Below are 13,628 nucleotides of genomic sequence, written 5' to 3'. Positions count from 1 at the left end.
TAAATCAGCATTATCTTTTTATGGTATTTAATTGATTAATTATTTAATAAAAAAACAATAAGCCGTCGGGATCTTACCAAAATTTTCAATTTTCAATAAAGATTTTGTTTTCAACACTATCTACTTATTTTTCTTTCGAAGTCTAAGACACGTTTTCTAAAATTAATTTATACATATAAATTTAAAGAGCTGACTTTTTTTATTGAATTTTTAAATAATTATATTTTATTTAAATTTTTTTCAAAATTATTAGAGTTTTTCCTATTATTTTGATAAGAAATTTGGCTTTAGATTTGTTTGTTTTCATTTATATTATTATAAGAAGATAATCTTAGTGGGACCTAATTAATTATTTGGTTGGTCGGTAAATCCCAAAAAAAAAAAAATACAAAAAAATGTTGTAGCCTCACATTATAACTTTTCATCCACCAAATTTGTCTTGCATGATTGAATTTTTTTTTCTTCACTTTCCACTGTTCCCCAAATTTTAAGTTTAAAAAATTTGAAAGAAATAATTAAAATTTTTTCACCAAAAGTTTTTCAAAAGGGCGACAAAATCCATGGGGACAGAACGTAGTATGTCAGCTTCTTAAGTTTTTCTAAAATTATTGTCCTCTCTCAGATTGCAATGTTTCTTTATTGTCCGTCAGATTAGCATGTTCTGGGTTATTGTTTGGGAACCAATATTCCAGGAAACTTCCTTGTTTTACCTGCCACCCCGGTAGGTGTTATCATTTTGGCCGCTAGGATCCACTGATAATGACATGATTTCGGTCAATGCGAATCAATGCGTTATGTTACGCCTTTCATTTGATGGATTGATTATTTAATTAATTATCGTGTTCATTTCACAAAGATTTTTTCTGCTTTCTGCCCATTACTTCTTAGTGGAGCCCCTCCTCCAAATTTTTTTTTTTCCTTTCTTTTTCCCATTCTCCTTCTGTCCACCTTTCTGAAAATTCAAGCTAAGTCCGAATTTATTAGTATTTAATTGGAGAAAATTACAAGTCCAACAGAGCAACTATACTTATGGCAAATTCGACGAAAATAAAAAGTGGAAGGCAAGAAACTGACATCGCCGACTTACAATTTCACGTGAAAACGATTCCTTATTTTTTGTTTTTTATATTAAATATCAAGAGAAAGGAATCGGTTTGCTGTTACTAAAAGCACCAACCCCATGAGAAATGTATCATGTTTAACCATTGGAAAGAGACGGGATGAGAAAAGCCCACCTTTCTCAATCATGGACTGTACAACAATGGAGTGTGTGGGAATCCAATGCAAAGACAATTCCTTCTCTTGCCCATCTGCTCTTCTTTAAACCTGTATGCATTAATGAATCTCTTGTTTTTCCCATCACGTATATTCCTTTGCATTTCAGTGAATCAACCAATAACCCACTTTTGACTTCAATATTTTTAACTATGCTTTCACACAGGCTTGTGCCTGCGAAAGCCAAAATGTATCAAAGCTGACCCAAATCACTACCAAGCGGCAGCATATAATCTTTGTCTCTTTCAACGGACAAAACCAACATCTCCATTCTTTCCCTTTCTACTTCTTCTGTCCATTGTCTTGCACTTTGGATTTTGTCTTCCAAATTCGACAGCTAAGGCCTAAGAGTGCAATTGTGCAGCCAGCTGTGATCTACGTGCTCGTAAATAGCTGTGGTCCTTGGATTGCCCGGAGATGCTATCACATTGTGCGAGAAATTCCCTTTATTTCCCGAATGCGTCTCATGGCATATTAATACACATTTAAGTTTTCACAACAAGAACTATAGGAAAAAAAAAGCAGAGACTTTATCCACTCACTGAATAGCCCGTGTAGGTCGGTCTTGAGCAGTAATTCTAAGCTAGACGACATGTGGGGGATGTTTTCTTTACTATGTCTGAGAAAATCACCGTAATCAACTTCTTCATGAGTTCACATTTCATTATATTGTACCTCAAAGACCAGACACTTTATTGTAATGCTTAAATTTGAAAAGCAAAAGCATGGAGAAAATAAAAATAAAGTTAATGTGTGGCTTCTCTAGGTTTATTACATTAAATAAGTAAAGTTGTTATGCTGTTGTCCTTTGATAGTACACTCAAAATCCCATAGGTGGAATTTACTTGTACTAGTGGAGTTAAGTCAGAAGGAGCTATAGGAGGAGAAATAGAGGTCAGGGCTGTACAGAATAGTATTGGTTCTTCCGAAATGACCTTTTTTTTTTTCCTTCTTTTAATGAATTTCCTCTTTATAAAATAAAATTAATATTGGAAATTTCAAAATTTGCATCAATGCTTCCAGCCTTTTTCTCACATCTCCAAAAAAAGTAAGTGGTTGTCGATTTTGTGCCCTTATAAAGAAGGCAAAGGAAACAAAAGCCACGAAAGAGAAAATCAGAAAATGACATGACAGAAAAGATATTAAAATGGAAAGGGAGGAAATAGCCAAACATGTTCATAAGTATTAATTAATACCATTTAAATCTCCTTCAAGGAGTTTATAAAGAAGTAAAATCGAAAAGATGCGGTCTTGTCCATCTTGTTTAGGATCGCTTCTCTTCTTGGAGCCCAATACTTCTCATTCAGATGGGGCGGATCTTATCTGAGAAGCCAGCCCATTCTGGCCCTCCTTGATATTCATTAAAACCCAATTAAGCTACGACCTTTTCGATCTAACGGATGATGCCGTGTCACGCTGGATGGAGCAATAATCTAGCGGCCCAAAATTACCATCACAGCGGCCCCTTGACGCTTGTAGGGCTTTGTTTGGCACTACAAGTGGGATTACGCCCTTATAGGCAATATACTTTTCCTTGCACCCAAATCCCAAACACTCTTTCTCTTTCCTCTAGGGTTTTCCATCTGAGGTTTTACTCGCAACTCAGCAAGGTACTCTCCGTACGTTTCCTTGATTCTTTTCTCCAAGTATCTTTGGCTCTCGTCTGTTTGGATCCAAAGAAAACGAAGGACAACGCAAGTAACTGTCCCCATTGTATGTTCATTCTAGGGTTTATAATTGCATTTCTGGGCTTTCTTTGTTTTTAGGTTTCTATTGGGGATAAAGGTGCAATTTTGTTTGGGGGGAAAATGAGGCCTGTTTTTGTGGGGAACTTTGAGTACGAGACTCGGCAGTCGGAGCTGGAGCGTTTGTTTTCAAAGTACGGGAGGATCGAGCGCGTCGACATGAAATCTGGTAAACTATATATTCCGATGACTATAAGAACAATGAATGTGCCCTGGTTGGATTTTAGTTTTAGTGCTATTAGCGAAATGAATTTGCTACTGCTTTGATGTTAGATTGTGGGCTGATTGAGTTGAATCCCTTCTGAATCTAAAATGCGTATTTTTAATGTTTTGGTGCATCGTCCCACTTAACTCCAATGGAGTTTCTTTTATAACTGATGCCCTGGTGGAGCTACTCTTTTGGCTTTCTTCTCCCTTCATGTGGCTACCTTTTCATCAATCTCTACCTTTTTCTCTCGCTTTTTGTCACTCTAAAGAACAACTCGTTTACTAGTTTTATGCTTTGCCTTTTTGTCTGCCAGCTGAGCATCTTGTGAGCCGGTGCCATATCTTGTCTTTAATGATGTCTTAACTTAACTGACCCTTGAAGCTAATGAGGGGAATGTTGGGAGTGATTTCATGAGTAGCAGTCCGCAGGAGGATGCTTGTGACGTTGATTTTTGAATAAACGAAATTTGTTAAATGGGCAATTACCTTGTTGGAATTGGATGTCTGATATACAGCATCTATAGCGGTCTGTATATCTGATCACACCATCCGGAAGAAATTAAAATGGCAACCGCAGATTTTCAATTTTACTGGAGAAAACCTCCATATTAAGTGTTTGTTTTGACGCAGGAACTACTAAGGGAAAATGAGCTTCTATCTGGGCTCGCCAACTTCTCTGCAAAAAACTTCTATTGCAATGGAAAATTTCCTGCCTGCCTGCTCTACTGCCACTCACAGATGGCATCATCCTGCATTTTCTTCACTCGATCATGTTACTCACCCTCCTCACTGGCTGGTGGGGACCTATCAAATTATCATGTCATGCCTACTACCATTGACTATAGAGGATCTCTGGATTCTGTCATGCCATGCCTACTACCACTGACTATAGAGGATCTCTGAATTCTGTCATGCCATGCCTTCCATTTCTGAACTCCTGCTGTCTGAATGGCGAAACATGCTTTGCAATGATGTCTCAGACCTCAAAATTTGGATTTTAACCTTTAACATGCTACCATCTTGATTTAGTTCATCATGCAACGCTTCTACATCCTTATGTGTATCAGCCCTTCCTTCACATACGTGCAGGTGTCGTATTTTTTTCTTAATTCTTGCAGGGAAAAGAAATCCTGTGATTTGGCTGATGTACCCCCAGCTGTGTGGGTATAGCAACAATGGTACAAATTGTTATTTCTTCCCCTGATATCAGTGTATTTTGCAGGATTTGCTTTTGTTTATTTTGAGGATGAGCGTGATGCTGAAGATGCTATTCGTGGACTTGATAATATTCCTTTTGGTTATGACCGGCGTCGACTGTCTGTGGAGTGGGCTAAGGTGTGTAATTGTTTGTCTGAATTACTCATTTCTAGAGTTGCTGGTTTTGAGTTTTAATGGGAATGAAATCAATAATTTCTGATTTAAAGTGAATAATTTTTTCTTATTAGGGTGAACGTGGTCGGCATCGGGATGGTTCTAGGTCTACAACAAATCAGAGGCCCACTAAAACTTTGTTCGTTATCAACTTCGATCCAATTCGTACAAGGGAACGAGATATACTAAGGCACTTTGAGCCATATGGGAAGGTTCTTCATGTTCGCATTAGGAGGAACTTTGCATTCGTGCAGTTTGCAACACAAGACGATGCTACAAAAGCCCTCGAGGCTACACAAAGGAGGTAGTAATATACTTGTTTGTTGCATTGATTTCATGGTCAGATGGTATTGCTCCTAAAATACTATCTTTTGCCTTTACAGCAAGTTACTGGACAGGGTTGTGTCTGTTGAATATGCTTTAAGGGATGATGATGAGAGGGATGACAGATATGAGAGCCCTAGAAGAGGTTCTGGTTATCGTAGACGTGGTGATAGTCCATATGGGAGGTCACCAAGTCCTGCATATCGCAGGCGACCTAGCCCTGATTACGGTAGGGCTCGAAGTCCTGTTTATGACCGCTATAATGGTCCTGCTTATGACAGGCGCAAGACTCCTGAGTACGGGAGGCACAGGAGTCCTGAGTATGGCAGTGGCAGATATCGCAGGTAGTGATTATAGCCATTATTGTTGCTTGCCGGTTCTTTATCTCTTTTTCCGGAGTTTGTTTTGTGAGCTTATTGTGACATGTTCAAATTATTTTTTTTATTCCATAATTAATGCCATCCTTGCTGTTCATTGAATTAGCAGCCAATCACCTGCCCGAAGGTCCCGCACTTAGATGGCCGTCAGATTGATGGGGAAAAACTTGTTCAACATATGGGTCCTAAATTTTCGTTGTGGTTCTCTGCCTAGCTGCGTGTGCCCTTCGTATAAGAATGAACTAGCCTTTTTCTTTCTTTCCCATTGTACTTAAGTTGGGGGATTCTAGGTCAAACTACAGTCATTACTCGGTTGTAATATTCAGTCACAGTTTGGATTTATGTGCTGATCTTTGATATGGAGTCCAGAGCCACTTTTTCGTGTTAATATAGATAGTTTTGCTGATTAAAATGACCTTTGCCGGTTACTTCTTTGCCCTTTAACATCGTCTGCTGCAATTTGGCTGACTGATGATATTTCTTACAGGACTTCGACTTTGCCGGTTACTTCTTTGCCCTTTAACATCGTCACTTATTTTCAAATATCAGGATTGAGAAATCACCAACAAGGAACCAAAGGTTTCTGTGGTTATGTGGAATTATGAAGTGAATGGTTTAATTAATACGTAGGTCGTGATAAAATACCTCATGAACATGGTTTCTCTTGGCCGGGGACTTGCCTACAAGTTTGAAGTCGGTGTTTAGTCCTGCAAGTTGAGATTTGGTAAGAAAGTATGGCGTTTTCTGTAGACAGTAACCACCTATGACTTTGAACGTATAGACCAACAATTTTTTTGATCAATGATCATTTTCCATTAACAATAATCCCTGCCGTACAATAAGATTAATATAATATCTTAATGCACCAAAAAGGATTACAAGAAAAGGGTCAAGCGGAGGATTTCCTTAGCTCCTGATCAATCGCCTTCTGAAGCCAAGTCTCAGCGTCCTCCATCATTCCAGGGCTAAGCCTCACCATCAGGATGCAGAACTCGGTCTGATTCAGTGCCCCGTCTCCGTCAAGGTCACCTTCTCGAACCATCCCTTCCGCTTCCTCTTTGGTCATCCCTTCCATGCCTAAATGTGCAGAGTTTCTCCTCAGACTCTCTGGCGTTATCAACCCTCTTTCCTGGTCAGCTAGAAGCCGAAACCCTCCACATAATTCAGACACAAAGGCATCCACGTCGAGCTTTTCTGCCATCACAGGTAACAAATCCTCGTACTCGCTTGTTGTTGTCGAAGGTGTTCCGTTAATTCCCTTGTTTTCCATTGTGTTGGGTTGCTGAAAGATGCTTGTTCCACTCCGGAGTCTAAAACAAAAACAAATAGAGGGACAAGGATAGCTTAAAGGTGCGCACTGTGGACTTCGTACCGAGGGAGCGAGTTATATAAGGACCAGCACAGGGCCTTTATGAGCATGCAAAGTTTCATCTCTTTCTCTGGTTTCCATTTGATTGTGTGACGTGACACTCGAAATCCTTTTGGCCCCAAAAGCACTGCAACAATCAAGCGTCTAAAATCGATTTCATCTCTCATCGTATTAAAATGGACGGCTCGATTGGCAATGATGAGAAGATCTTTTTCCATTTTATGGTGGAGTCTTCGCTTTATACCAAGTCCTAGTAGGTATTATTATTAGTATGATTTCCCCTTTTTGTTTTATTTTTTTTTATCTTTGGGTTTATATTTTTATTCTCAACTTAACAGTTTCGAGGAAGGTGCATATGTAGGGCGAACCGGGGATCCGGTGGATAGACGTAATCATCTTTGACAGAAAGAATTGCTTAAATTGTCCGGTGTTGGCTTTCTATGAAGGTTCCTATTCTCCATCTCTCTCTTCAATTAGATATATAATTGGATTCTTGCAATTTGTTGCTAGCCCCAACTGTCCATCAATCATATTATTTGCCGTCCAATTTTTTCACTTATTCCGAACGAAACAAAAGATTTCTAAACCTTACCCTAATCTTAGCTTTCCTCACCCTTAAGTTTCTTTTCTTTCCTTTCAATAAAATTTCGATTTGATTTTACCTTTGGCTAAAATACCTCTATCTCTCTAAATTTTATCCATAATTCATTTCATGGCATTCGAAATAAATAATTCGATTTCAATGTGTAAATAGCATTAACAATAAATGTAAAATATCTAAAATGCACATTGCATAAAAAAGATGAATCAAATCTTTAGATCAAATATGAGTTTATGGTTTTTAAACTCATAAACAAATAAGAAAAATCAACTAAACAACTCAATCTTCATTTTCTCTTTTCACCTTTTGATGATGTCACTTTTGAATCACCTACCAATAATCAAAGATAGATTTCTAGTTTCTCTTTATAAATTGATTCTAAGTTGAGATGTCAAAAATCAACAATAAATCTAAAACATTTCAACAATGAAATTTAGATTTTGTGGGAGTTTTAGCTTATTGTTGGTTTAGAAACACTAAACTCTCTGATTTCTCTTATGAGAGAAGTGTAAAATTATTCTTACCACATTATTAAAATAATAAAAACATTAACAGTGTAGAGGGTTCTTTTGGTTATGGAGAGTGGACGTGTTGCAATGAGTGAATTAGGATACGCTAGAAGCGACAAAGAGAAAGACTGAAGCAATCTTTAAAGCGTAAGTGCTTTGGGTGACAAGTAGTGAGGGATGAGAAAAGGTGGAAGAGGTCGCAAATAACAGCGATTGGGACAAGCTGGAGAGAAAGAATGCTTGGAGGAATCTAGACAAAGCTTTCAGAGTAATCTTTTTGCTGAGTGTCTAAAATCTCCTCTCCTTACCTCCCAACGTCCTATTTATATTGAATATGAGCACTTTCTTAAAAATAGTTAAGAGAGCACATTTAATCATGGGAGAATGTACTTATCATGTAAAGACAGTTGAATAATGTTTTATGGGATATTAAAAGAATGACAATGTAGTTGAGTAGTAGGCGTAAGTTTTGAGTAAATGAAATAGTGACATTTGATAGTACGTCACATGTATATTTAAGAAATAAGGAAAGAAAAAAAAGGTAAAGCACATATAATTCAAAAAAAGTTACAAGGAAGTCCTCTTAACTATGTCCATATCTAAGCCATTAAGTCAAACTCTCTAAAATATCTCAAATGTGAAGGTAACTCATGAACCTTGTCACTTGTTCTAAATTACTTTCATTTCTCCATACAAATAGCTATTTCATACTTGTTCTTGGGTGTTTCTGTACTTGTAATGCTCTTTGGGTGCTTATAAGCTTGGAATACCCTTGAATGCTTCTAAGCTTGGAATACCCTTGAATGCTTCTACGCTTGGAATGCTTCTGAGCGCTTCTACTCTTAAAACACCCTTGGGTGCTTTTACATTTGAAACGACCCTAGATGCTTTTGTACATGGAACACCTTGGGTGCTTTTGCTTTTAGAACACCTCTGGACACTTCTATACTTGGAACATCCTTGAGCGTTTCTGTGCTTAAAACACCCCTAAGCACTTGGAACATCCTTGATGCTTCCACGCTTGGAACACCTTTAAGCTCTTCTGCGCTTATAACACCTTAGGCGCTTCCAGCTTAGAATACCTTGGCTTGGAACACCCTAGGGGAGAATGCGCTCTTCTATACTGGAAACACCCAGATGTAAATTTTTTGTAAAACCAGAAATAGACATATACAAATAATTAATTAACAATAGATTTATCTAACTAAGAAAAGATTTTATTTTAAATATTAATTGATCCGTAAGCAAAACTTACGGAAGCATTATATTTTACCCTTTTATCTTTTCATCACTTTATTGGTCTTTCTAGGGATATATTTGTTTTTAATCTTTTCTGCATGCCGTCTAAGAAAAGATAATACATATTTCCATAGTCATTAAAATTGACCTTTTCATCGTTATATGACAACCAGACTTTGTTGTATTTGATGCAAATCGTCAGCATATCGTCATCATCACGTCGATTATATGATCGGAAAAAGAAAATCAATGAAATTTAAGGGGATCATTCTCCGTAGAGAAAAGGCAAAAACATTAGAGTTGGCAAGTACATAACGCCAAAGGAAGTTTCTCAGTTATTTTCCGGGGTCTGTTGACAGAGCCCCGTCCAGTTGGGGTCTCTCAGGACATTTATAAAATGGGGGAGGGTGGTCATATCTCTTTCAATATACGTTTATTATAAGTGAGTGTGACCACACTGTCTCCTGGCACATGCCTACCCTTGCCCTACAGACATGAAATTAAAGCTTTAGGGTATGTTGTTTGCTTTTCCTTTTTAAGATAGTTTGTCCCATGATTTTGGGCAGTTAAGCTTCATCTACAATGGTTATTAAATCAATATTAGTTTTAGCCGCTTTTAAACCCAAAGCTCTGGCCTCCTCTCCATGGTGACAAAGGATATAAAGTAAAAGCTTCATGTCTGAAAATTATTTTGGCATCAAACCAATTCTTTGACATTAGTTCCTAGCATTTCCGGGGAGACATGTAGGGAAAAAGTAGTTTGTTGGCATTATTGGGGACTAGTGAGTAGTTACTTTCTCAGGAATGATAGTAATTTGCTTGCCCATTCTCAACTTATTGCAATAAATTGAGTGAACTGATACAAGTAATGCATTATTGGTGTTACTTTTTTCTGTTGCTCTTGGATTTTCTAGATTGGAATATTCCTTCTTTAACATCTTTTCCACCTAATTCTTAAATCTTTTCCCAACGCGATGCAGCTGTCCACAAGGCAAAATCAATTGCTGCAGATGCTGGTAGTCAGGGTAATGCTTCATCTCGTGAGAAGCAAAATCCTTGTTGATTCCCACACTGCAGTACATTAAAAACAAGAGGCGAGCAGATCTCTCAAAAAAAACAAGACTCAACATGCTTATTATTTTCGATGAAATGATCACCAAGGGAGACAAGATTTCCAACATATCGCAGTTACTGTATACATGTTGCCCAACTTGAAGAAAACTGCATGTCCAATCCCTGCTCTGCTTACTGCGTTGGAAAGATTGACTATAAATTAAAAATCATTGATTTTAGTTGATGTTTTAGCTCTAGCAACAGCAATCTACTTTAACGAAGTAGTTGCTTCAAGTTCTCTTTCGAGGGAGAAAGCCATTAAGCTTAGAGATGTAAACGAGTAGAGTACTTGAAGTATTCAATCCAAATTCGTTTAATTATCAAGATTTCAAACCTTATTAAAATCAATATAAAATAATGAACAACTATTTGTTCATTATCCGAATCCAGATCTATTTAAGTTGACAAATTTGATAAAGACTTGAAGTGTTTCACATCTTTCTATGAGTTCAATTTTATTAAGTTTGCACTATAGTTCAAGTATTATAGATTATGAAAAGGTAAGTTGATTGAAACAGTAAAGATTGTGTTAAGGTAAGTCAAATTTTACGAAATTTAAAATCAAGTTTAAGAAATATTATCGTAATCTATCTTATAATCGAATATAGAGTTTTCAAATTTTATATTATCAAATTGAGTATCTACAGATACCTATATAATCATAACTCATTTACGTCTTTAATTTAAGAAATGACTAATTGGTATAACCTGCTATTTGAACAGAAAAGGGGGAGACATTTTCCACCCCTCATGCATGAGAGTCCCATCTAATAGCAGGAATAATTGGTGGGATGGGAATCTATTTTCAAACTTAAAGAAAATCTGAACAAATCCCAGCGGTCGAGATGGATTGTATTTTCTAAACATTACAAGCTATGGGGATAGTCTTTTGGTCCTTGCTTAAAGAAGGATCTATGGTAAACAACTAAGCATGAGAATAAACAAACAATAGCAATAATATTCCAAATGTGAAGTAGATCTGCTTAAGCAAGCATTCTTTGCACTTCATTATTCCCTTTTTTTGCTGTAGAAAGGATATAGACTAAAGCAACATAGCTGCAACGAATAAATGATCTCAGAGTAACTTGCCTTCGTCAGAGTTGAATAAGAACTAACAAGAATGGGTTCTTTCCACGAAATCAACTGCGCTGGAGCTTCTTAATAGTTAATAGTGTTCAGCTTAAGTTCCATCTTATTTTCTTTCATCCTATTTTGCACCTGTCTCTGCAACTGAAGGCTGCCTGGCGTTGCTGAATTGCACAGTATCTTTTCTGTGTGATAAATGTACACTACTTTTAAGTGACGAAAGTTTCCTTTCTTTTACTTGAGTAACCGGGAATCTGAAATCAAGCTTAAGGACCAGTATATAAGATCAGAACACAGAGAAGATAAGGCATTGATTGCCCATGTTCGATGCATGTTGAACATTAACACATAAACATTCAATGGAAAAGAATTTCCTGTGCAGAAATGAACAGCTTAAAAACATCAAATGACTTGCATCAACAACAATAAGAGGAAAATCAAGGGGCTGCCAACTCTCCTTGGCAAACTTCAATCTTTCCAACACAATTTTGCCTTCCTTGTACTTCTATAATTCCTCATAAGCTTTTATGTACCTCCAACCCAACAACTCTCCACAATCAGAGCAGTAGACATCTGTCAGAGTATGGACACCGGTGATAAGCTGCCGATCCTCCTCTGGACCATCAACAACGTTTTGAACATGGGTAAACAGGAATGCCCTGCCATGGCTTGCCTACCCCAAATCAAACAGGTTCATAACTTTTGGAATTCAGAATCGAACAAAGCAAGTTTTAGATGAACACTGATCATCATTGCAGAGATTATCAAATTCAATTTTACATAAAAGAAAGGCCACAAATATCAAAGAAATAATCAAAAATTAAATTCACCTGAAAGATTTTAGAAATAATATCATCGTGACGGCATACCATGTTTCCACACTTGTAACAATTGCATAGCCTTGGCCCTATCATCCAGTCCGCCATTGAAGAATATGCAGCTCACTTTGCTACTCTGCGATACTAATTGCTAAAAGATTAATGTTCAATCATTTGCACGAAAAAGAAATATTATAGTCTTTAGAAGATTTCTATGGCATGAATTATTATAATAAGCAAAATATTAAGAGTTTCCAAATAAGGTATTAGAAATGGAGTAAACAAAAGGTATTGATAAAGACTAGATTGGCAGGTGAGCCTTTTTTACAATTAGTTCTAGACTTCTTATTAGAAGAGAAGCACTATAAAGGGTAACCTAACATTTAGATTTTTATTTTTTGGTGTAAAGGAAAAAGGATTTTTTTTTCCCCATAATTATCTAAAAAAGTAGGTCTTGGTAATGGCTATTGCTTGTCGACTAAGTTACTTGATCACAATTATTACCCAAAAAATATAGATATCAAGGAAAATAAAAAAATAAATTATTTTAAACTTACCTTATGCTTTTTTAAGAAAGACATAATATAAGGATTTTAATGTTTTATGCTTTATACTTTAGAAGTTTGCACAGTAACTTGTGACGTAAGTCGCAATGCATAATATAATTTATCTATTTAAATACTTATAAATATATAAAAATTAATATACATTATTAGCAAATCAAATGTTATACCCTTATTAATAAATAAATTCTAAGTTTTGAATTTGAAAAATAGATACTTATAATTTTAAAAATATTTATGTTGAAAATTTTTTGAAATTTTATTTTGACTAAATACTCAAATAAATCTCGAACTATATCAAGAAAGTTAATTTAACTTATATCTTTTTATTACATTTAAATAAATTTTTAAATTTTTATTTTGAATCAAATAAGTCTTTCTTACTGTTGACTAACTTCTATTAATTAATAATATAGTCAATAATTTTTAATGTCACATTATTTATCATGTGACATGTTAATGTGTTATCTTGATAATGTCAATATCATATGACAGATGACGTGATATCAAAAATTATTGACTCTAAATTAAATTTTTTCTCTTTCCAAATATCAAAAAATTATTGATCAGGCATTTGAAACAACAAATTAGAAAAATAATTGTTTCAAATTAATTAGCATCATTTTTTAATTGATTACTATCTTCTTAATTGAAACTATTTTTCCTAACAAAAAAAACCAAATTCAACTTTTCCAATTTGATTGAAACTATTGTTACTTGATTGAAAAGTTGATGTAGAGAAATTCTGAGAATATTCGAAAATGATTTTGAGAAGAAAAAGAGTAAAAATATAACACATAACATTTACAATACTAAAACATGTAATGTTGTTTTAAAAAGTCAAATCATTCTTTAAAATTTGTAAAGGAAATTTGATATTCTTCTTTTCCCTAAAATTTATAAAAAAAGGTCAAATCTTTTTCTTTTGTTCACTAAAATCTCTAAGAAAATATGATGCTCTTCTCTTTATTTAAATTTGTTAAGAAAATATGATTGTGTTAAATTTTATTTACAACAATAATAAATTCTCT

The 13,628-nt window shown here is 35.6% G+C and overlaps 2 protein-coding genes and 1 pseudogene across 5 annotated transcripts; 1 reads left to right on the top strand and 2 right to left on the bottom strand.

The window, feature by feature from the left end:
- The first annotated feature begins 2,791 nt into the window (after nt 1-2,791).
- LOC110413750 (serine/arginine-rich splicing factor RS31-like) lies at nt 2,792-5,711 on the top strand. Of its 3 annotated transcripts, none has more exons than XM_021424695.2 (6): nt 2,792-2,885; nt 3,042-3,189; nt 4,450-4,562; nt 4,673-4,902; nt 4,982-5,266; nt 5,409-5,711. In XM_021424695.2, the coding sequence occupies exons 2-6, from the start codon at nt 3,084-3,086 to the stop codon at nt 5,437-5,439; spliced, it is 765 nt and encodes a 254-aa protein (XP_021280370.1). In that variant the 5' UTR covers nt 2,792-2,885; nt 3,042-3,083; the 3' UTR covers nt 5,440-5,711. The 3 variants fall into 3 exon arrangements, with proteins under 3 accessions (XP_021280370.1, XP_021280368.1, XP_021280369.1); XM_021424693.2 differs by having other exon boundaries at nt 5,406-5,711; XM_021424694.2 differs by having other exon boundaries at nt 2,824-2,894; nt 5,406-5,711.
- A 366-nt stretch (nt 5,712-6,077) lies between these two features.
- LOC110413752 (Calcium-binding EF-hand family protein) lies at nt 6,078-6,878 on the bottom strand. Its single transcript, XM_021424696.2, has one exon. The coding sequence runs from the start codon at nt 6,567-6,569 to the stop codon at nt 6,189-6,191; it is 381 nt and encodes a 126-aa protein (XP_021280371.1). The 5' UTR covers nt 6,570-6,878; the 3' UTR covers nt 6,078-6,188.
- A 4,459-nt stretch (nt 6,879-11,337) lies between these two features.
- LOC110414317 (protein yippee-like At4g27745 pseudogene) lies at nt 11,338-12,328 on the bottom strand (annotated as a pseudogene). Its single transcript, XR_016351047.1, has 3 exons — nt 12,047-12,328; nt 11,618-11,889; nt 11,338-11,470 (listed from the first exon to the last, which is right to left on the bottom strand). The product of XR_016351047.1 is annotated as a protein yippee-like At4g27745 pseudogene (transcript).
- Between the last annotated feature and the right edge of the window lie 1,300 nt (nt 12,329-13,628).

The sequence above is a fragment of the Theobroma umbraticum genome, unplaced genomic scaffold (assembly GCF_002168275.2).
Source record: "Theobroma umbraticum cultivar Fairchild unplaced genomic scaffold, ASM216827v3 scaffold_4.1, whole genome shotgun sequence".
Taxonomy (NCBI): Eukaryota; Viridiplantae; Streptophyta; class Magnoliopsida; order Malvales; family Malvaceae; genus Theobroma; species Theobroma umbraticum.
This window is presented reverse-complemented; position numbering and strand designations above follow the sequence as displayed.

What these genes read in the sequence shown, in the direction of transcription:
- LOC110413752 (XM_021424696.2), bottom strand. Translation starts at nt 6,569, where the DNA reads ATGGAAAACAAGGGAATTAACGGAACACCTTCGACAACAACAAGCGAG.
- LOC110413750 (XM_021424693.2), top strand. Translation starts at nt 3,084, where the DNA reads ATGAGGCCTGTTTTTGTGGGGAACTTTGAGTACGAGACTCGGCAGTCG. An exon ending in TGTCTGTGGAGTGGGCTAAG is followed by an intron (nt 4,563 to 4,672) that starts GTGTGTAATTGT and finishes TTTTCTTATTAG; the next exon opens with GGTGAACGTGGTCGGCATCG. An exon ending in CTCGAGGCTACACAAAGGAG is followed by an intron (nt 4,903 to 4,981) that starts GTAGTAATATAC and finishes TTGCCTTTACAG; the next exon opens with CAAGTTACTGGACAGGGTTG.